This window comes from Mixophyes fleayi, chromosome 7 (assembly GCF_038048845.1).
Source record: "Mixophyes fleayi isolate aMixFle1 chromosome 7, aMixFle1.hap1, whole genome shotgun sequence".
Taxonomy (NCBI): domain Eukaryota; kingdom Metazoa; phylum Chordata; class Amphibia; order Anura; family Limnodynastidae; genus Mixophyes; species Mixophyes fleayi.
The window spans coordinates 48,039,492-48,062,791 of record NC_134408.1 but is presented as its reverse complement, the minus strand read 5'-3'; the positions used below and the strand labels follow the sequence as shown (position 1 = coordinate 48,062,791).

At 42.5% G+C, this 23,300-nt stretch overlaps 1 protein-coding gene across 2 annotated transcripts in view; it reads left to right on the top strand.

Moving 5' to 3' along the window:
• Nucleotides 1-3,991: 3,991 nt before the first annotated feature.
• The window catches only part of PARN (poly(A)-specific ribonuclease), an 83,116-nt gene continuing 63,807 nt past the window's right edge, over nt 3,992-23,300 (top strand). Inside the window, exons 1-5 of one of the 2 annotated variants that reach the window (XM_075179788.1) lie at nt 3,992-4,127; nt 6,424-6,501; nt 16,445-16,524; nt 19,140-19,207; nt 19,291-19,372. In XM_075179788.1, the coding sequence (XP_075035889.1) occupies nt 4,109-4,127; nt 6,424-6,501; nt 16,445-16,524; nt 19,140-19,207; nt 19,291-19,372 (327 nt within the window). In that variant the 5' untranslated portion in view covers nt 3,992-4,108. The remainder of the gene's footprint in view (nt 4,128-6,423; nt 6,502-16,444; nt 16,525-19,139; nt 19,208-19,290; nt 19,373-23,300) is intronic. The other variant, XM_075179789.1, reaches the window with a different exon arrangement.

Sequence of the window (23,300 nt, the reverse complement as noted above, 5' to 3'; positions counted from 1 at the left end):
GGCATGACACAGAACTTTTGAAGTCGCTCACCTTTCCTTCTCCGAACAAGCGTTTTTTCCAGATGCCCTAAACAATCTAAAAGGGGATTCATCTGAGAAAATTACTTTACCCCAGTCTTCAGCAGTCCAATTCCTGTTATCTTTTGCAGAATATCAGTCTGTTCCATTTTTTTTCCTGCAGAGAAGCGGCTTCTATGCTGGCCTTCTTGACAGCAGGCCATCCTCCAAAAGTCTTCACCTCACTGTGCGTGAAGATGCACTCACACCTTCCTGCTGCCATTCCTGAACAAGCTCTGCACTGCCGATCCCGCAGCTGAATCAACTTTAGGAGACGGTCCTGGCGCTTGCCGGACGTTCTTGGGCGCCCTGAAGCCTTCTTCACAACTATTGAACCTCTCTCCTTGAAGTTCTTGATGATCCAATAAATGGTTGATTTAGGTGCAATCTTACTAGCAGCAATATCCTTGACTGTAAAGCCCTTTTTGTGCAAAGCAATGATGACTGCACATGTTTCCTTGCAGGCAACCATGGTTAACAGAGGAAGAACAATGATTTCAAGCACCACTCTACTTTTAAAGCTTCCGGTCTGTTACTCTAACTCAATCAGCATAACAGAGTGATCTCCAGCCTTGTCCTTGTCAACATTCTTACCTGCGTTAACGACAGAATCACTGACCTGAAGTCAGGTGATCTTTTGGTGGCAGGGCTGAAATGCAGTGGAAATTTTGTTTTTGGGATAAAGTTCATTGTCATGGCAAAGAGGATCTTTGAAATTAATTGCAATTTATCTGATCACTCTTCATGACATTCTGAAGTACATGCAAATTGCCATCATAAAAACTGAGGTAGCAGACATATATGTGAATAATAATATTTGTGTCTCTGTCAAAACTTTTGGCCATGACTCTATGTTGTGGGACACTGTGAAAAGCGATTGAGAGGCACGTGAGGAGCAAGATTCCTGTTATTGCTTGAATATGTTTGTGGATATTGCACCAAAATCTCAAAATTTTGGTACTCAAACACTGCTTTTTATAAAGAGGGAGAATGCATGTGCTCAGTTTAGTAACCCAGAGGTTAAGGGACGGACTGGCCATAGACCTCATCAGGAGTTTTCCTGGTAGGCCAGTGGCTCATGGGGATACAGAATGTGTTTTTTTTTTTAAAACGTTTTGTGTATATATATATATATATATATATATATAAAATTTTTACTCTGCACCCCTGGTCTGGGTAGACAGCCAAAACATAGGTGTGCTTCCTGGTGGCTGGCCCGATTTGGAAAAGCTGAGAAAACAATCTACAGCGAAATGAACGTTGGTGTTTATCCTCTGTCCTACAGTCCTAATGTTTAGTGAAGCCATTAAGCTGAAGGCGCTTAAAAGCATTGGTTTATGAACTTAAAGCACTTACCCATTCGGGGTTAAAGTTTTTCTGTAATCCAGCCAATAGGATCCATGGGGAGTGGCATAATTTTCTTCATATTACTTCCCATTGAATGCTGGGTTCTTTCTTTTCCGCACTTTTTGGATGTCTTCCCTCTCACCCAGCTAGATGTTAGTTGTTGTGTTTAATAATCTTTTTTCATTACAGAGGAGGTGCAGTGGGTAGGAGAGCAATGCAGTCAGCGACTAATCACAAAGGTGCTTGCGCTACTTGTGCTACAGTGCTTACGTCACTGCCCCTTTCGAAGTAACATAACTCTTGATCCTTCTGTGTGGAGGATCGCTTGGCATGCTTTGCGTGGCTGCCAATGTCAAGCCCAGAACGGAAGTAGTCACGCTGACGCCTGATTTAGCATCGGTCAATGTTAAGGGATTATTCCTTGGTTTTAATGCCATCTTGGCATTGCATTATTTGGTATAATGATTGGTTGTTAGCAGACTGCGTTTGCACTCACCGCAACCATTCATAATCTTGTAATTAGTCATTTTTATTAATAAAATGGCGACCTTTTTGCCAAAAGTTAATATGTGTCTGTGTGATTATTTGTTTTTATTAAAGGTTACACTTATAACATACAAAGGATACTTAAGGTGCGTGAAAGGAAAGACCTTAACCATATGCATTTTATTGTTTGTAATCCTGCATTTCTTCAATATCAATGTGGCATAGTGGGATAGGTTAGTGAGACATTAGTTATATTAAGCTCAGGGATTTGGGAATCGTCTATACCTTGATTGGAATTTGGGAGGTGAGACTTCTTAACCACAGGCATATTGCCCTTTCCCTGTAATTGAGATGTCTCTTATGCTTTACATGTCTGGTTCTCTACCAGAATTCCCAGCTAGAGGTTCTAGTTCCAGCATATACAGATTCGTAAAGACCCTCATAAAATTAACTGGGAGTACACAGGGGAGATCTTGGAACCAGAGGAGTGAGCATCCATTAGGGAAAATGTCTCCAAGAATGCCATCTTCACAAGAATAAAGGAAAATTACTATAAATTATACAGGTGGTACATGGTCCCGATGCATATGCACACTATATTTCCGCACACTTTTAACCTCTTTTTTGGTGTTTCTGTGTTCAGGAATGCACTCTGGGGCTTATGTAGAATTGGATGCAGTTACAGCCCAAATACAGTATTTTCAGAAAAAGCATGTGTGTATGAAAAATAGCAAATACATGCACATGCTCAGTCGGTCGCATTTCCTGACGCATCCAGCTCTACAATATTAGCATATGCACCAAGTGTACATCAGTAGTGCCATTTAGAGCTATCCAGGCCCGGCGCTCCCATTAGGCAATGTTAGGCAATTGCCTAGGGCGCCGGGCTCTGCAGGGTGCCTCAAAATTAAAAAACATTGGCTATTGTCATTTAAAACTGTGCGGCTTCTGAGAAATCCACGGGGAGGGGAGAAGGGGCTATGAATCTTACCTGCATTAAGCTGCTCCTCTCTGCTCTGTCTCCTCCCCTCCGCTCACTGACTGTCGGGCATGAACATCATCATCACGGCCCGACAGTGTCTGTGAGTGGAGGGGAGAAGACAGCAGCTTAATGCATGTAAGATAAGGAAAGGCGTGGGGAGGGGAGGGAAGCGCCGATTTTGATTGACAGGGTACCTGCAGCGGGGGGGGGGGGGGGGGGGGGGTGCTGATATTTAAAGTGTGCCTGCGGGCGGGTGCCGATTTTCACAGTGTGCCTAGGGCGCCAAGGACCCTAGCACCGGCGCTGGAGCTATCATAATCAATTTATTTATATAGCGTCACTAATTCTGCAGCGCTGTACAGAGAACTCATGCATATCAGTCCCTGCCCCATTGGAGCTTACAATCGTAATACCCTAACATACATACACACACACACAGACCGAGAGTGACTAAGGGCAGTTTAATAGCAGCCAATTAACCTACCAGTATGTTTTTGGACTGTTGGAGGAAACTGGAGCACGCACCCGGAGGTAGCCCACGCAAACACAGGGAGAACACAGAAACTCCACACAAATAAGGCAATGGTCAGATATCGAACTCATGACCCCAGTGCTGTGAGGCGCAAGTGCAATCACTTGCTTGTATATTAATTTAAATGAATATTGCAGTTTATTGGACACCTCTATTGTATATCTCCCTAGTATATATCTCACCTTTTGTCATTTTGTAAAAAATATATTAAAAAAATATATATATATATTTTTTATATAGAAACACAATAATGCCTAAAACAAACACAAATTAAATCGTGTGCACTAAAACAATGAAAAACATATGTCAATTTGAACTGTCACATAGCAAAATGTCATATTTGGCCTAGTCCTAAAAACTCTGAGATATTACAGTACTTTCACAGCAGCAAATTAAATGTACAGCAGCGTCCCCACAAAACGTCAACAAAGGTTACCATAGCAACACTTCTGGTTCCTGTTTGTGACGCAGAAGACGCGATAAAGAGAATGACGTCGCTTATTTCACGCCCACTTGTTTCCAGACACTGATTGGCGGCTTGGTTGCAGACACGCCGCCCTACTTATTCAGCAGAACGGGCGGGGTATACCGATCAGGTCGGACACTGGCTGAGTTTAAGGAGCCCCGGAAGTGATACCCCGGGGAGGAGTTAAAGGGCCTCCGGGGTCACGCTTTTTGGCAGTGCTGGTGCAAGATTTGCAGGCATGGAAATCACCAGGAGCAGTGAGTAAATCCTATGTTGTATCACACGTCCTATCCTGCTAAATGCTTGACATATGTCATCTGTTGTGATTGACAGTAATGTTTTCGGTTACGCTGGGGTGGGTGATATATTTAGATCAGAGCTAAGCAACATGTGTTTTTTCAGAGCCTCTAGCCCCAACATGACAGCACCCTGTTATTCACTGGCCCTACTGGGACTTGTAATTACCAGGAGCTGGCTAGACACAGATTGTTTACGGGTGATGCAGAAGTCTGGCGACAGATGCCTTCATAATAGCACTTTTATTAGTGTATCGTGGTTATCTGATGAGACTGTCCGTGTGTCGTATAGTGCTTTCTTTCCAGGAATTGTCTCTTAAATCGCTCTTGTATTTTTGTTCTACTGTTAGTCGCGCCACTCTCCTTTAGAATATACAGATATGTCTGCATTTGAATAAGTAAGCTACCAAGTTGTGGATCTTTAAATAGAAATCAAGTGGTACAAAATTATTGAGGTCATACATTGTTGATCATATAAAATAACCACAACAAATGACACTGCAAGTGTGCTAGGTATGAGATTATCTGCAATATCTTGTACACTTTATTGCTATGCTGTCAGTTATGTGTCATGGGGCTGTGTATGTACTATGAACACATGCTCGTAGTCTGCACTTGTAATTAAATGACATTTAATAAAGGTTAGTGTTTTGAGGAAATAATTCCCACAGGTGCACCTTCCCTCATAGGTTGTTTTTGCTTATTTGTTTGCATTTTCTCTGTACAAATGGTAACTTGTGTCTTAGCATTGCTTTTTGCAAAGTAGTTTTTATAATTGTTCAATTTTTTCAGGTGGGAAATAAAGAGCACTTATACAGGTTGATCTCATCATATGTTAATCCATAATAAGTCTTTTGAAGTGAGACAATGTATATGATAGTTGACTAGAAAGAAAACATCATGGCTTGTGCACTATAAGTTTTGAGGTGCTAGAATTCAACACTATAGAATGATCTGTAAATAAGTATTTATGATTGATTTTAGTGTGTGTAATAATAACTCGATGAAAACTTGGCAAGCAGGGTTTCTATGAACTGATGTAATATGGCTGTAAGAACTTGTACTTACAGACTCTCTACATGCACTCTCGGTCCACGGCACTGAGGTACTTTGCAACATATAGTGAGCATAATTTGTACATGCTTGAGAATAGGGAGCACTAATCCTCTGAGACTGTATCCACAATCAATACACATGGGTTCTTCATTTGAAAGCTGGATGGACCATGGATACAACATACACATTTAAAATGCGTGCAAGCTGCAGTGCTCATTTAAACATTTGTGTGCATTGTGGACCCATCCTCCATAGGGATCATTGCTTTGAAAAGTGTGTTCAGCACAGAGAGCCACTGTTGCGTGAGAAATGTCAGTGCGTGCAATGTTTAGGCTTTGACATATCTGTGTTTACCCAAATTGTGTACACTGCTGGCACATAGCATTTAATCAGGAAGAAATATATAGCTGTGATTGACCCACTTGTTTACATTTGAATATGCATGATAAACTCCATATGCAATTTCATCCTTAAATCTCCCACCTCCACTGGAAGTATAATTCTGCCTTTCGGATCGAATGTTTTAAAACAGTGATCCTTAACCACCTTTGCACCTCCTGCTCCCCTCCCATTACCTAAATTTATTGTGTCCTTTCTCTCGAATCTTTGTCCTGTAATGATGAAATAAAGTGCTTATAAAGTATGTCTCCATGTTAAAGTAAACTACAGCAGATTGCTATGTTGGGCCCCACTTCCATCTTGCTGCTGTCTACTACCAAAGCAGGATTTCCTCTGCTAGCGCCTAATTTCATTTGAGACCTTAATGGTCCATAGTAAGACTCTCCCCTTCTTCCCTCTATTTGGGTTGCGCAAGGTGGCTGAGAAATTATTTAAAATTGTGAATCCAAAGGTGACATTATATTTAACTTTTTACAGGTGCCAAATTATCCATTCATGTAGGGTTCTCTATCCATGAAAGTTGCAGTACTATCTAGGTGGCTGAACGTTTGTTTGTCTCTTTAAATTGTTGGGCACGGGAGAATCTTTGTGATTGCATCTTCTAATTGGGCCCTTCAGCTTACACAAACCTCCACAGTGTCACATGTTGGTTACCTGGAGCAGGGAGTTTAACCAGATTCCTGGAAAAAAAAAAATGCAGGGCAGCCCCTGTGGGTGGGAAAGAGGGTAATGCAACGTTATGATTAGAATATATAAGTAGGTATATATAAATTTAGAAAATAATTATATTTATTTCTGTCAGATTTTAAGGAACATTTACCGAAAGTTTATCAAGCAATTGAAGAGGCGGACTTCTTGGCTGTTGACGGAGAATTTTCAGGTTTGCATCTACAATGTCTTGATGTAGTCTTCAAAGAAGTTTATTAAAACATGTTAAGTGTTGATTTGAAACTAAGAAGATACTGTTGATTGCTACCTATATACATTTCTTAAAATCTTAAAGTATAACCTTACCTGACCTCTTATCGCTTTAAACTGACTTCAAATTCACCAGTTTAACATTAGTATGCTTCTTCACACTTCAATTTTTTTTTGTTCCAGACCCATTTATTCCTATAAGAGTTACACATACATATTTGTCAGTACAACAAGCTACTCTTGGTATGGTAGTCTTGGTTTAGAATATCCAATGATGCTCGACATCCTGTGCAGTAATATTGTTTAGTTAGTTGCTCTGGTAATAAATTTTGCTGAGTAGCCTTATGGCTGTCTATCCTGATCTTTTCGTCTTCAAACTCATTTACCTTCTATGCAGATATGCCTAATTCACTGGTTAATCTGTAAGCAGCTTGGTGATGTCACAAGGGAGAGGCAGCTAGTATTTATTGTGGCTTTTATATCCCATGTTCGCAATGGACTATGTGACTTGTAGTTTGCAGCCACAATCAATGCATGCTGCCCTTCCTAGACTAGGTCTACTTTGTGAAGCCTGAAAACTGCTGCCGTTATTCAGTAACGAGTATTTTTTTGTCTTCGGTATGGGAAACACAGTAGATTGTTTCACTCCTAAATTGAAAAAGAGCAGACCCCTCCTTCTTTCTATTTTACATTCCTTTTGATCCTTTTCAGGCTTATCTGTATGTAGAGAATGGCAGTGTAGTATTTCCCTTTCTATGTTGTAGGCATCTCTGTGTCTTGAATCAATGTCTGCAGAAAGCTAGGCCCCCACTGTTTAGTTATGTTGGGGTCAAATGCCAAACTATATTATTTGTGGGACAGTCAGACCCACCCTGTGCTACTTCTCCACAGTCCCAGACACTAGCCCAGAGGACTTGTGGTCCCTTGCACGGTCCGCTTCCCATCTACCAGTTTTGCTGAGAGGTGCAGGGAAAGGCCTGGGTAAATGGGGTGTTACCATCCTGGAACATGCCTAGACAAGGTCTTTAATTCAATTTGTAACGGACCAGTTATGGAATTTTGCGGTTCTCGATTTTTGGAAGTGCAAATGCATCTGATTAGGTTCCTTGGGGAATGTTTAAGATGAGTAAATATGGTAGACCCTTCCTCAAGTGAAGATGAGAATAAGAGCCTGACAGTATAGCTACTCCCCTGAAATCACTCTCCCTTTGACTTATTCCGTTGACTGTTTCATTAGGGATTTGTAACATTCAGGGCTTTCAAGACCAAAGCAAATCCCCATACACCCTATTTTTTAAAAAACAAATCTAGTCTCCCAGTTGTTTCTTTTTAAATATTTGGTGGTGTTTGAAAGGGTTGGTTCAGATAAATGCTTGCATGCTTCAAGGCATTTTGGACCTGTTTTTTATTTTTTTCCCAAAGACATCTGGAGTTGTGGGAATTTTCTCCAGATGTGGATCCTCTGATTTCATGACTGTCTCTAAGTGGTCCACAGTTCCTCTTCTGGACAGCCTATCCTCCAATAATTAGTTGTCTTGGGGCCAGTGCAGCCTAGAACGAACCTCTTGTAGGCTTCCAAAAGAGAGGACAAATTACTTCTAACTGTTCTCTGCACTACCAGCTTGAACCTAAGTGTGCAGAAGTGCTTGCTGCCCTTTTCTCCATGAATCGTGGTAGTGGTCAGGGACATCTGAACTTCCCCTGAACAGTTTCTTCCTTTCTGTAGGTCCCAGAGACCTGTTGAATAGGAAGGCATTCTGTTTGACCATTCAAAGTCTGCTAGACATAGAATAAAAGCAGGACCCCACTGGGGATAGGGGAAATGACTACCAACATCCTCTTGGTGCCCACGTGCGATTGTTCTTTTCACCCATCTGAGGGACCTCCTATGGGACCAATTCAATATGGAGTTTCATTGGTTGGTTATTCAGGCCTTGGAGAAGGAAGTTTTCTAGTATCCATGGATATCAAGGCTGTTTATCTTCATACCACAATATGGGAGAACCAACAGAACTTCCCCTCCCCCCCCCCCCCCCCCCCCCCCTCCAGTGGGTAAACTTTGGGTTTCAGGGACTTCCCTTTTGGCCTGACGTGCAAGCTCTGTGGATCTTCTCCAAGGTCATGGAGTCCATGGTAGCACTCTGGGGTGGGATAATTATCATTCTGTTTCTGGGCTGTATCGTGGCGAAAGATTTATGCAGTCACTATTCACACTAATACACCCTCACAGCTGTCCCAGTCTTCGCTCTAGGCCGCACTTGTTCCTCTTGTTTCAGCTGTGCCCTCTTCCACTTAGAATGTAAGCTCTCTAATGAGCAGGGTCCTCCATACTCTTTGTTTTCATGTCTTCATTCAATTTGTCCTTGTATGTCCTTGTTTTATGTTAGCCCTGTTTTCCCTACTTTATGGCGCTGCAGGAGCACTGTGACACCTTACATATCTACGATGATGATAATTAGCTCTAGCTTTGTATTCAGCTTCTGGTATCATACAGCTGGATTACAGACTTGCCCAAATTGTTGCACATCCATTAAACCTACTTGTAGTTACTGGGACTCTGCGTCAAAGTATTTGTCCACAAACTGTTTTTGTTCTATCAAGAAGCTAATTTCCTGAATTGAATAACCTGCACACTATTATCTGGTACTAAATTAGAGTGGTGGCACCTTAAGCATCCCATATGACTATATCAATGAATGGTTGCCTCTTTGAGATGATGAATGGTTAAATCTCATCTGATGTCAGATAATCCCTTTATGGTAAGTGTGCCTAGTTGTCACATTGGGTAGCTGTTTTTCCTTCAGTATGGCGCCGAGAGTGCTTGGTCTTCTCTGGAGTCCATTTTTATCAACCAATGTCCTTGAGTTCTGAGCTATTTTTCTGGCCTCGAACACCTTGACATTGCTTTTCAAAGGCCAATCAGTTGGGGTCTAGCATTCCATGCCACAGCAGTGGCTTATCTAAACCATCATGTGGGCACTCAGCCAACCCAGCAAAGAGTAATAATTCTCTCAGACCTGGGAGCTAACTGGGAGGTGGACTTTCTGAGCGGTCAACCCTTGGACCCAGGTGTGTTGTCTTTTCCTGGTTTGACACTTTGTGATCTTGCTCAGGCCCCGGGGACGCGTTACCTTAATGTGGCTGTTCCAGTTTTTCTAAAGTTCATCCATGGATGTTGTTGAAATAACTTATTGCTATCAATTGGCTTAGCAATCATTGAGAGTTCAACAGATCTGCATACAATCAATCATTTTTGGAGTCTTCTGCCTCCAGCCAGGCTTTCTGTTTTGGGGCTCCTTTTGACAGAACCTGAGAGAACTGGCATTAAATGTGTGGCTTCTGAAGACATCATCAAGGTGAAGGGCATTGCTGGTCCAATTATTCAAAAACACGCTGGCCTGGTGCAAAGATTGTGTTTTTTGTTTTGTTTTGTTTTTTGTTTGTTTTGTTTTTTGTTTTTTTTGTTTTTTTTTAAATCCCCTGTTTTTTCGTTTTGGATAGGTATCTGAACTGGCACCTTGCCCATCTTCTCCCTAACTTGTCTTCTGCAAAAGTTAGGTGGTCCTTTGTTAAGTCCTGTACTTCTATTCTCTGGTTCTCCTTGTATGTGGTGTGTTGCCTGTAGGTGGAGTTTAACTGCAAAAATCTCCTTCAAGGCTGTAGAGGATGATGGCAGAAGGGTGGCCCAAACATTATCTTAATAAAAGTAGAGTGTAGCAGAGTTTGCCAGCATGTATCCAAGAGTGGAGGGGTGTAAGGGAACCGTGCACTGTTGGAGACCATAGCTTTATTCTAAAATAAAAGACCTATTGTGTTTTGTTTTTTCTCTTTCATCCAGTCTGGGGGACACTGCTTTACCATGGGGTTGTGGAGGGGAGCTGGGAGTTGGCACCTAACTAGTTAACTTTAGTGCTGCTGATAGACCCCTCCCCTCTACAATCCCCCTGCCTCTTCCTGTACAATCCAGTTTTTTTTAGGTGCCCTGGAGTTGGGCAGCCTTTTTGATTAGTGCTTAGTTTAATGTTAAGAAATTTTTTTTTTTTTCTTTTACTTTTTACTTTTTTTCAGGTGGCAGCGCTGGAGTGTGTTCTAATATAGAGAACACACTCACAGCTTGGCAGCGCAGGCATTCCCCTGTCAGCAGCGAGCCAGTGGTTCTCACTGACAGGGACTGAAGTACAAAGTGCCTGATTGAAGGGAGTGACAAGCGGTCTCATGGACCGCTGCACTCCCATAGCCTCCCCGTTAACCGGCGCTGCCATTACAGGCATAGAGCGCCGGTTATCGGATAATGAAAATGGCGGCGACCATCTTGGATTTCGGCAGCAGCGCCGAGGAGAAGGGGGCTAAACCAAGATTCCCCCCTCAGACATAGGAGGGGGGCGTCGGAAAGTACCGCTGCGGAGACCTCTGTCCTGGGAAGAGGAACCAATAGAGGTCTTCACAAATCTGCCACCAAAAGCCGTTTTTTCCTATGGATTTTCAAAGCAGGAACATCGGCATCAGGGAAGAGGGGGGGAGCTAAAACATAGAGTTCCCCCCCCCTTCCTACAGAGAAAGAGAGAGATGGACTGTCCCAGGGTTCTGGCGCCAAAGCAGCGGGAACAGGAGAGCACAGACTGCTGTTGGACTTCTCCCTGTCTTGGTGGCCCTTGGGCTAAGTACAAGCTTATTTAAACACATATTTGTTATTTTATTACTGGCTTAGCAGGTTTACATTATAGTCTCCTGCTAGCCTAAAATATTTATGGTGTTTAAAATATTCAAGTACAACTTTTTCAAAGACATTAGTTGATTACTTGTAATTTACTCTGTTCTTTTAATATTTTACTCTCTCTCTCTCTTCCTTTTTCTCTATCTGTATATTCAGCTAGATTGATTTTGTGTGATTGGTGTGCCTTCCTTTATATAAAATGACAGATAAGGGAAAGGGCCCTATGGCAAAATATTTCACATGTTCTAAATGTCATGTTAAATTACCGTGTGGGCAGAAGGACCCTTTGGTGCTCTGTGCTGCATGTGAAGCAGGGGCCCCCTCTGTGCAAAGCCAGCAGGTTACAGCCCCTTCGTCTGAGGAACTGGCCTGGGTAACCTCCCTAACACAGTCGGTTACCTCCCTAGCCCAAATGGTTTTTCAATCAAATCAACTGTGGCAACTTCGGTGGCTAGCAATACTAATACGCAGTCAGTCCCCCAGGCTTTCTCAGATGCCAGTGGATCGAGTTTGCCGGGAACTTCCACATCACAGGCTGACCCAGCCCCTGCTAATACAGACCCGGCTTGGTCTACAGCCTTTTTGAAGGGATTAAACAAGCTTAACCAGTTGCTAGATTCCTCTAATGCCCCGCCTGCTAAGAGAAGGAGGCTTAGAGAGGTAAATCCCCTAGTGGTCCTTTCAGATTCGGAGGAAGAGTCTGAGGAAGAGGGGGAAATCTATTCGGATGCTGACCATAGTCATTCCTCAGAGCAGGAAGTGTACCCTAGAAACCAATTTGTTAATGATTTGGTTTTAGCGGTTAGACAGGCGCTGGACTTCCCAGAGCCGGAGGAGGTTTCCCCCAGGGACAGAAATCTGTTCAAAAAGGTCAAAAGAAAAACCAACCGTTTCCCTCCTTCTGCAGAACTCAGAGAGATTGCTGAAGGGGCTTGGAAATAACCTGAGAAAAGGTTTTTCATTCCCAAAAGGTTCACCTCTTTGTATCCTCTTCAGGAGGAAGAGGCGACTCGCTGGGAGAGTATTCCCAAGGTAGACATTCCTATTGCTCGCCTGGCTAAACATACTCTACTCCCAGCCCCGGGTTCAGCGTCTCTTCCAGACGCCAATGACCGTAAGGTAGAATCCCAGCTCAAATCAATATTTGCGGCTGCGGGCTCTGGCTTTAGACCCACTTTTGCTTCAGCCTGGGTAGCAAAAGCCATGGAAGCATGGGCAGACCAGCTGGCAGAAGCTTTACAGGACTCCGAGCTCCTTCCCCTTGCTTTGCATTTAAAGGAAGCTTCGGGGTATCTCTATGAGGCGGCCCAGAATTCAGCGGCGGTTTCCTCTGCCATTCAGGTGGCCTCCATTTCAGCAAGGAGAACACTATGGCTGAAATCCTGGGAAGGTGATGCAGAGTCAAAGCGGTCCGTTGAAACCATCCCCTTTTCTGCAGCGGGCTTATTCGGCCCGGAATTGGATACCCTCATTTCCCAGGCTACGGGGGGCAAAAGCACTTCTTTGCCAGTATACGCTAACAGAAGCCGCGCTCAGAGGAATAGCTCCTTCCGACAGCTCTTTCGAGGGACCTCCTTCCAAAGGGGTCAGTCCTTCAGAGGAAGGCAATCTAATTCCCGAGGCTCCTCCTCTAGGGGAAGATCCTCGTTTACTTCCAAGCGCCAGGTGGCTAAGACCCAGGAAAAGCCTGCGTCCTGACGACCAACCTGTTCTACAGGGGGCGCCAGTGGGAGGACGTCTGTCCCTGTTTCAGAAACAGTGGACAGCGTCTTCCCAAGATCCTTGGATTCGGAAAATCATTTCAGAGGGGTACAGAATAGACCTATTGGGCCCGGCTCCACAGCGTTTCTTCCAGACCCCGCTACCTCAGGATCTTTTAAAAAGACTTGCTATACAGGATTGTGTTGCTTCTCTTTTACTCCAGCAGGTCATCTGCAGAGTGCCAGATGGGCAGAAAGGAAGGGGTTTTTATTCAAACCTGTTCCTAGTCAAGAAGCCGGACGACTCCTTTCGGCCCATCCTAAACTTAAAGGGCCTCAATGTTCACTTAAGGGTGGACAAATTTCGGATGGAATCTCTGAGGTCAGTAATAAACGGCCTAGAGATAAATCAGTTCATGGCGTCCATAGATATAAAGGACGCTTATCTCCACATTCCCATCTGGATCCACCACCAGTCTCTCCTCAGATTCTCGGTAGGATCTGCTCACTATCAGTTTCGGGCCCTCCCCTTTGGCCTCTCAACTGCGCCAAGGGTCTTCACGAAGATTGTCAGTTATGGCAGCATGTCTTCACCTGCAGGGAGTTCAGGTCGTTCCTTACTTGGACGACCTACTTGTCAAGGCTTCCTCAAAAGGTTGCCTGCGTTATCACCTGTCCCTCACCCAGGCAGTTCTCGAGGGCCACGGTTGGCTAATAAATTCAAAGAAATCCCAGTTGATCCCGTGTCAGCGCATGGTATTCCTGGGACTCATCATGGACACCAGGAGGCAAAGAGTGTTTCTCCCAGCAGAGAAAATCTCCTCTATTCAGTCGGTAACCTCCCAGGTTTTGTCTTACCCCAGCCCCTCAATGCACTTGTGCATGAGGCTACTCGGAAAGATGGTGGCCTCTTTCGAGACCATTCCCTTCGGGCGAGCCCATTCTCGATGTTTCCAATGGGATCTGCTATCGAAGTGGTCAGGGTCACACCTACACCTGAAAAGTCAAAAGATCTCTCTATCTCAGAAAGCGAGAGAATCTCTTCAGTGGTGGATGTGTCCGCACAACATGAGCGTGGGAAAATCCTTCGCACAATGGTCATGGATCATAGCCACGACAGACGCCAGCCTGAAGGGTTGGGGGACGGTAATCCTTCACCTCCGACTCCAGGGAATTTGGTCGCCTCAGGAATCAACTCTACCGATAAATGTTTTGGAATTGAAGGCCATTCTCTTGGCTCTCCGGGGAGCCCAGTCTTTTCTTCAGGGCCAACCGGTCAGAATTCAGTCCGACAATGCCACGGCCGTGGCATATGTCAACAGACAAGGAGGAACCAGGAGTGCAGCGGCTATGGAGATTGCAGCCCAAATATTTGTTTGGGCAGAGCAATATGTCCCAGCAATATCGGCGGTTTTCATTCCAGGAATAGAAAACTGGGAGGCGGACTATTTAAGTCGAAACCAGCTGATGCCGGGGGAGTGGTCTCTACACCCGGATGTCTTCCAGTCTCTGGTTCTCAGGTGGGGTCTTCCGGACATAGACCTCATGGCCTCCAGACACAACCGGAAGGTCCACAAGTTTTGCGCAAGGGCAAGGGATCCCTTAGCGGCGGCAGTGGACGTTTTGACGATGTCATGGGAATTCAGGTTGGGATACCTGTTTCCCCCAATTCCCATGCTTCCTCGAGTACTCAGACGAGTTCGGCAGGGCCTTCTGCCAGTAATTCTAGTCGCTCCCTCTTGGCCGCGCCGAGTGTGGTACGCAGACATCATATCTATGGCGGAAGGGCCGGGGTTCCGCCTTCCGTATCGAATCGACCTGCTTCTGCAAGGTCCATTCCATTTCCAGAATGTACCGCAGCTCAATTTAACGGCATGGCTGTTGAAGCCAGCCTCTGGAAGGCTAGAGGTTTTTCGCCCAGTGTAATTCAGACTGATGCGAGCCAGGAAGCCTGTTTCTTCTCGAATCTATCACCGGATTTGGAAGGCCTACATTAGATGGTGCGAAAATAGGACGTTCCACTCGTCCTCTTTTCAGCTTTCCCGTCTATTAGCCTTCCTTCAAAATGGCCTGGAAGCAGGCCTTAGGCTAGGTTCCCTAAAGGTCCAGGTTTCGGCATTTTCTGTATTTTTTCATAAGAAATTAGCCGAATTGCCAGACATTAGGACTTTTTTCCAGGGAGTTTTACATATCCAACCTCCTTATGTCCCTCCTACTGCTCCATGGGATCTCAACATGGTCCTAGAGATGCTCAAGGGCCCCCCCCTTTGAACCTTTGAGTAAGGCAGACTTAAAGTGGTTGACCTGGAAGGTCCTCTTTCTTTTGGCTATCGCTTCGGCTCGTAGAGTTTCTGAATTAGGAGCTCTGTCCTGTAGAGAACCATATTTGGTTTTCCACGAGGACAGAGCGGTGTTAAGAACTCTCCCTTCTTTCGTACCAAAAGTAGTGTCGGCTTTTCATCTCAACCAGGAAATCGTAGTTCCGGTTTTCTCATCTTCTTCCCATACAGATCAGCAATCGATGGAAAAGTTAGATGTGGTTAGGGCTCTCCGCATTTATGTTAAGAGAACTTCCCAGATTAGATGTACAGACTCTCTATTTGTCCTTTATGACGCTAATAAGAGAGGCTGGCCAGCCTCAAAACAGTCCATTGCAAGATGGATTACGTCTACCATCAGACAAGCTTATATAAAGGCTAGCCGTCCTGTGCCGGAGAGAATCACAGCCCATTCCACCAGATCGGTTGGGGCGTCTTGGGCAGCAAGGAATGGTGTTTCTGCAGACCAGCTTTGCAGGGCAGCCACTTGGTCCTCTGTCCATACGTTTACTAAATTTGATCAATTTAATGTGTTTGCATCAGCAGATGCAAATTTCGCTCGTAATGCTTTACGAGCGGGATTTTCAGAGTAGTCCCACCCTTTAGGGGCTGCTTTAGAACGTCCCCATGGTAAAGCAGTGTCCCCCAGACTGGATGAAAGAGAAAAGAGGATTTATGTACTTACGTTAAATCCGTTTCTCTGATTCCGTCTGGGGGACACTGCGATCCCTCCCTTCTGTTATTCTTCTGTGTGCTCTTGTTTGACTGCCCTTTTTTCTCCTGGGGCTTTTTAAAACTAACTGGATTGTACAGGAAGAGGCAGGGGGATTGTAGAGGGGAGGGGTCTATCAGCAGCACTAAAGTTAACTAGTTGGGTGCCAACTCCCAGCTCCCCTCCACAACCCCATGGTAAAGCAGTGTCCCCCAGACGGAATCAGAGAAACGGATTTAACGTAAGTACATAAATCCTCTTTTTTTACCTATCCTCATTGCTTAAATTCCCTGTGTCTGAGTTTCTCATTGTCCTCTGTGTTGTAGTATTTTCTACAATAGTAGCATGTTGTGTCGTTGTGAAATGTGGAAGGCCATAGATTTATATTTTTCTGTTGTAAGTTACATTTCTGCCACTTTTTTCAAAACTTTTTTTTTTTTTTTTTTTCAAATCAATTTCAGGAATAAGTGATGGCCCGTCTGTTAGCACTTTAACAAATGGCTTCGACACACCCGAAGAAAGGTATCAAAAACTGAAAAAGGTCAGTGTTGAGATTGTTTGGAAAGTATGTATGTACATAGAAAACTAAAAGTGATTGAAGTTTACTTTAGTGACCTCTGTAAAGTTAGAGTTTTGGACATTATTCTTTAAAAGGCTCTCGTCCTCCAAACTAGGTAAATGACTCATAGGGAAAGCAGAGAATACAGTTCAAATTAAGCAGACATCAGTAAATTGCCATTTCTTGGAACTTCGAGTGAAAATGTTTCTTTCTTAATATATACTTTTGGTTATTATTTAAGAAAGCAGCGAATAAATTGTAAGCTCTTAAACCAGCAGGGCCAGAGCTTCCCTTGATTTGCCATTATTTTATCTGCCTTGTATTTCTGTTGTATGTGTATTGTGACTTTTTCCCCTGTCCAGTGCTGCAGAGCAGTATAGCACCTTACAACTGTACAATAATAGTGCACAGGTAAATTGGTGTTTCTCAAAACAACCAATCATTCTAGCTGTGCAAATATCTAAAGTTCTATAATAAACACACAATAGTCCAATAACAATCAGTTTGTCATTGTGTGTTTAAATATTTGCACGTGTCACATACATACATGTGCCAGATAATATCTAATCCAGCCCAGGTGTGTATGTTTGTGTAAATATAGATATAGTTTTACTTTATGATGCCAATATCATAATGGTAATGGGGCCGACAAACGTTCATGTTATGCCATCTAGTAGCGCCCCAGTTCAAACTATGCCACATAGTTGCGCTCCCAATTCATAGTATGCCACATAGTTGTTCCACCAATTTATAGTGTTCCTCATACTTGCCTTTGGAGTCAGCACCCCTCACCGTTCCATAACGAAACCTGGGAGCTGCCGATGATGGCCGAAACGGAGCTGCTGCGCATGCGCAGCTGCTCAGTTTTGGCCATTACAAGCTGTTTTAGAGAGGCAGCTCTGGCAAGTTCCAGCGTGCCAGACAGAAGTGGTCGATGTCCCAACCCCTGTTCTGGTTTCTGATAAAACCTTTTTTATGCGTCTGTGAAATGATTTGGGGCGTATTCTTGAGTTTGTGTGCACATCACATGCACTGACAAGTGAGCGGTTTCAATACATTTTTATCTAAATGGTCACAAGATCAGTGTAACAGGATTTTCATCCACACCAGCAGCAAATTTACATAAATCCCAAGTACTAAATAGAGAGATGGACACAGTTTTACAGCTTTTTGTAAAGAATAAGTTTAACAACTGTGCATTGAAACAAGGCTGGTACTGAGGTGGTAGTATGTGGGGTTGTGTTTTGTTTTCATGCGTTACTTCGCCACCCGGTCTGTAGGTGGAAAGGAGGAATTGAGAGAGGTTCTTCCTACACAGTCTTTTGTTTGTTTTTTGTTTTTTTTCACCGTCAGTAACCAACTGTTACTGAGCGCTCCTACTAGTGTCACCTTGCCACCAGACACAAGCCAACTGCCCAATAGTTGTAGGAGAATTCGGCTGCTCTCCTTTGCGGCTCCCAGAGCCATGTACTTCTGGGTAGCTGGCATAGCTACTGCGGCACCCCTCTGCTGTGCGCTGGCCGGTACCTCCTGGCCGCTTACTATGGATCAGGACTGCTGGGTAGCGGTTAGAGCATTGACACAAAGATGCTGGTTTCAACACGGGACAGCCAGGGAATGGATTAGAGTGTAATCTCTTATCTCTTAGTCACAGGATACAGCAGGTAATAGGCCTCTGACAGAATCTTCAAGCAGTGATGGTTTATTGCTCAAGAGTCCTGACCTCATTTTGTGGTACTGGTGATCATCCAGAAGTTCAGATCGAAATGATACATTACTTGGTTAAACAGTTCTCCTTTTATACAGATTTACACACATACCCTGGCAGAAGGTAAGCCAGGCCCCCCTGATTCTAGCTGGCACCGAAACGTCTGATATCACATTTTGATAATTTTCACATCAAAATATAATCTAATCTTGCACCTAACACGCTTTAACTTTCACATCAACTTTATTTCCTCAAACTTGCTGTCTGCATTGTTAGGAGGCTTTGACATGCTAACAAGTAACAACCTCCTGCTGGGTGTTCAGGCCAAATCAGGTGTTTGTCACTTCTGAGATGAAAAGCATGAATTAACTTAATTTAGAATTTTCTTTCCTCCTTTCTTACACAAATACATTTCCTCCGCAATGGCTACTGCATCAGAAATCTACATTTGCAATGCACAAATATAACACCGTATCAAATTAGTACATTTTCAATGGTAAAAATTGTTAATCACTTACACAATAAGTTATTGATAAGTGTTCCAGCCACAATTAGTGAATAAACTGTACAGATACCAATATCTACACTTGGCACAAGAGCAATGCACAAATATATTAAAATTTATACGCACAGTGCTCACAAGATGATGCTAACTGGGCCATATATCAGTCCATTAGCAATGTCCAGGTCTTAGAAGGAAAAGCAGAGTGCATAATCTTTTGTATTTTAAGATATTTACCTGCAGTCTAATGAAAAAATTATATTTGTTTTTTTCTTTAGTGTGAAATCTTTTTACTGCCTAATATTTTCCATGTAGCCATTGTCTAAAGTTTAATGGATATAGAAATTTTGCTTTGTTTTAGAACTTTATTTATTTTTTACATTACAGCACTCTATGGACTTTTTGCTGTTTCAGTTTGGCCTATGCACTTTTAAACATGAGACCACAGAAGCCAGGTATGTTGTCCCCCGCCCCCCCCCTCCCCCTGTCCTGCCATAATCTATGCTGTGTATTGATTTTGTCTTCCTTTTTTTTCCAGATACATGACAAAATCCTTTAATTTTTATATTTTTCCAAAGCCATTCAACCGAAATTCACCAGACAAGAAGTTTGTTTGTCAAGTATGTTCAATTTCTACATTTGTTTTGTATATACCTTTTTTTTTTTTTTTTTTTTTTTTTTTTTTTTTTTTAAAACCTTAATCTGTATTTGTGTTTGGAGGCTGTTGTGTCATTCCTAAGATTACAAATATATCTTAAAATAAGGAAAAGATCAGTGCTATTCAAAGAAGAAACTGTTTACAATATATCCACAAATGATTCCAACATCACATGTATCCTAAGTAACTCTGTGCAATCAATTACACATGAAGTACACGTTTTGCACAAGTGCCCATATACTTCACTTGGAGAATTAAGACTCATAACAAATTCGTTATTAAACCCAGATGAAATCAAAGTATCCATTTGAATAATCCATTCAGCCTCACTTTGCCTTAGCATAAAGGTGCAGCTACCTCCCTCAACCCCCGAATTAACTGCTTCAATTCCAAGACCTTCTTGTTTTTAACATTTGTCCATACTGAGGAGTCATAACTGGAGGTCTGTGCAGTGACATTAATGCCAGCGCTTATATTTAAGATATTTGCCGCTTTGGCTAAATAGACTTTGTAGCTCCATAGACTGGATCACCTGCATTACTTGAACTGCAAATTATTAAGATAATTTAATGTTTGCTACTTCTCGTTCCTTAATTGCGTTTAAAATGTATCATTTATGGGGAGCCTTTTAATAATTACAGGGAATTATTAAAATAGTTGAAACTGATTGTACCAGCTATTTTATATTAATATTTTTGTATTCTAGATATTTGATTTTAAATATTTGATGCATTTTTATTTGTGCAGTAGTGTTCTGTGTTTGATGGGCTTAATTGGGTAACTTTTGTTGCATTGTCACTATCTAGCGGATTTCATATACCGTATATACTCGAGTATAAGTCGACCCGAATATAAGCCGAGGCACCTAATTATACCACAAAAAACTGGGAAAACTTATTGACTCGAGTATAAGCCTAGGGTGGGAAATGCAGCAGCTACTGGTAAATGCACAGCCTAAGGTCAGCATCTGTAATCCAGGTGACAGAAGTAACAAAGGCCAGGAGACACTTACAGAATGATTTACTGCCACCCAATGTGGTTATCTTCTGTCAGTAACCAGGGTCTAGCTAGAAAAAGATGCAGGTGCAGTTACTTCCAGCTATTTGTTGTTCAAAGATCATGGTCTAGCCCCACATTTGCAATAATGTGCGTGACTTTCACAAGTGATATCATCGCCACATGGTCATGGGCCATGGTCACATCGGGCATGGTCAAACCTCGTCCACTTTAAACATTCCTTTGGTTTCATCCTCGCTTATATTCTATATAACTGCTGACATTGATGAACACCAAGGTTGCATTTATTTTAAGTGTCAAATATTTTAATTTCCTCTGTTTAAATTAATTGGTTTGTGTATGAGGCTTTTAAGAGTATTCCCCCTTTGGCTTTTTTTTTACCTTTTAATTTTCTTAAATCAAGACATCAAAACTGATGTATTGGGGGATTCTAACCACTGATCAACACAAAAAACTCTGGAATAGGACATAATAAAAAAAAAACCTCTTAAGCTGTTTCCTAATTACTTACAAATAATACACTGACATTAGCATCACTACATTAAATGCAAATAAACAATCTGCTAAAGGGAAAACAGCATCTGATAGAGAACAGCAGTCTCAGGGTAAAATCTCTGTAATCCCATGAAGCACAGTAGCAGAAGTCAGATAAGACAACAGTAGCTGTAAACGGACAACATACAACATACCAGTGATGAAGACTCATGCAGGCCCGATTCAACATGCATGGGCTCTATGAGGCAACGCTGTGTGTGACGAGGGAAAGCGCTTGATGAAACAGGAGAGATTTTGTTATAACAGCACTGTCCCCCCAATTACATCCAGGTATCGTCCAGAAAACATGCTCCACACCACCTAACTAGGTCACTTACACCCGCAGTGGAACGCATGTGCGTTCCAAATGCCGAACTTCCTGTCAGTGACAGGAAGTTCGGCATTTGGAACGCACATGCGTTCCACTGCGTAAGTTAAGAGCCAAGGGACCGGAGACCAGGTAAGTTCACCCGTGTATAAGCCGAGGGGGGCTTTTTCAGCATAGAAAAATATGCTGGAAAACTCGGCTTATACACGAGTATATACGGTATATAGGTTTTTAAATCTAATAGTATGCCCAATACATTGACATCCACACTTTGAGGCATGTGGTATAAACAGATTCACGAGAAATATGACCTTTTTAAAATACAGAATATCCTTTTTATGTTTTAAACTGTACCTTCACATATTACTTTGTATACGACTATTGATTAATGGCTTGAGTATCTCTTAAAATGTTAATGGAGTGTATTAAACTATCCTTCTAAATGCCAATGTACGAATATATAGTTTTAGTAATTCAGAGCTACAAATTTCATCCTTTGTTCGAACAGATATTGGTCAAATTCTTTTTCCAAACATCTGTTCAGAAATAAAGTAGCCTTGTCCTTGAAATCACTTGCCGTAGAACAGTTTCTTTTAACCGAATTAGCTGGCTTTTAGGAATACCTCAATGCCAAGCTTTGATATTGGTATGTATCTTTATACTAAAATAAATAAATAAATAAAATAAGTTGTTTTGTTTTTAAGTACTTGGAAAAAATGTGGTTGAGAACAGTCTACACATAGTTTCATGGTCATATGATAACTGAGTAGTGATAATTGAATAAACTTATGTAGAACAAAAAATGATACAGTTCACACGGTCTGGTTGTATAATAGGGATTGAATACCACAGGAAGCCAAAATAAAGTGTCTTCCCGTGTAACGTCTTGAGAAATATTGATAAATTCATCCCAAACGGTTAGAATAATGTGACTAGACGAATCGTATGATATACATTTGGAGGAATTAACAAAGTAATTGAATTAGCAGGTGTAAATGTATATGGTGAAATATTGTAACGAGTAAAGCCATGCATTTTGGGAGATAAAATTATTGGTATGTTCCATCTGATGGAGCTTACGTTTTTGTGGCTAATGATTTTTTGGCTTTGTGATGAGAGGCAGAACAAAGGAGGATCTTGTGTTGATGTGTGCACAAACTCAGCTGTGTACACTTAGTGGGAGCGTGGGTAATCTGTAAGTGGGAGTGTGGGCATCTATGGAGATCTAGTGAGGTGTGTGTGCATTAAAATAAATTTTTTACCTTTTTTGTTTGTGCTTGTTGAAAATCTCATTCTAAAACAATGAGCTTTGTAGCTATAACCTCCACTCTTATGGGAAGGCTTTCAGAACATGGCTGTGGGGATTTGACAGGACAGGCTTACTCTGTCCTGGTCTGGGGGGAGGGCTCTACAGATTTGTCTTGGTTCCACTTTGTCACCAGCCAAGAAGAGCCCATTCACTGATCGGTTTCTTCGGATTCGGTCTGGAGGGTAGCTGACACAAAGTTGACTTGTGCTTGGTTGGATAAGAGGGTTGGCTCTAGTCTATAGGTCAGAAATTCAGATATTTCAGTAATAAAGCAGGATCTTTAGTAAGGACAGGGTTTATTGTTCAGATATAGCTCTTAAAAAAGCTGTTGCGTACCACTAAAAAGATAGTGATGATACCCATTTTACACTTGTTTCTATACATGGTTAAGGCAAAATCCAGCCCATTCTCCTCTTTAACCAGACCAGGTTGGCTCACTTATCTTACACACTTATCAGTCTGGTCTATTTCACTTTTAATATTGCACTCTGACAGGGTGTGTTTTTCCCCTGTGTCTGTGCTTTGTCAAAATATGGGATGTAGGCGGATCAGCTCACATCTTTAAATTTCCAGCGCAAAGTATCTTCCAGTACCGCAGCACTCTGGTTCCAATTCACAGGAACCGATGCAGCTCTAAAAAAAAACCAAAAACAAAAAAAAAACTCTACAACTAAAAATTGTCTTAAATATATTTCTACAGAT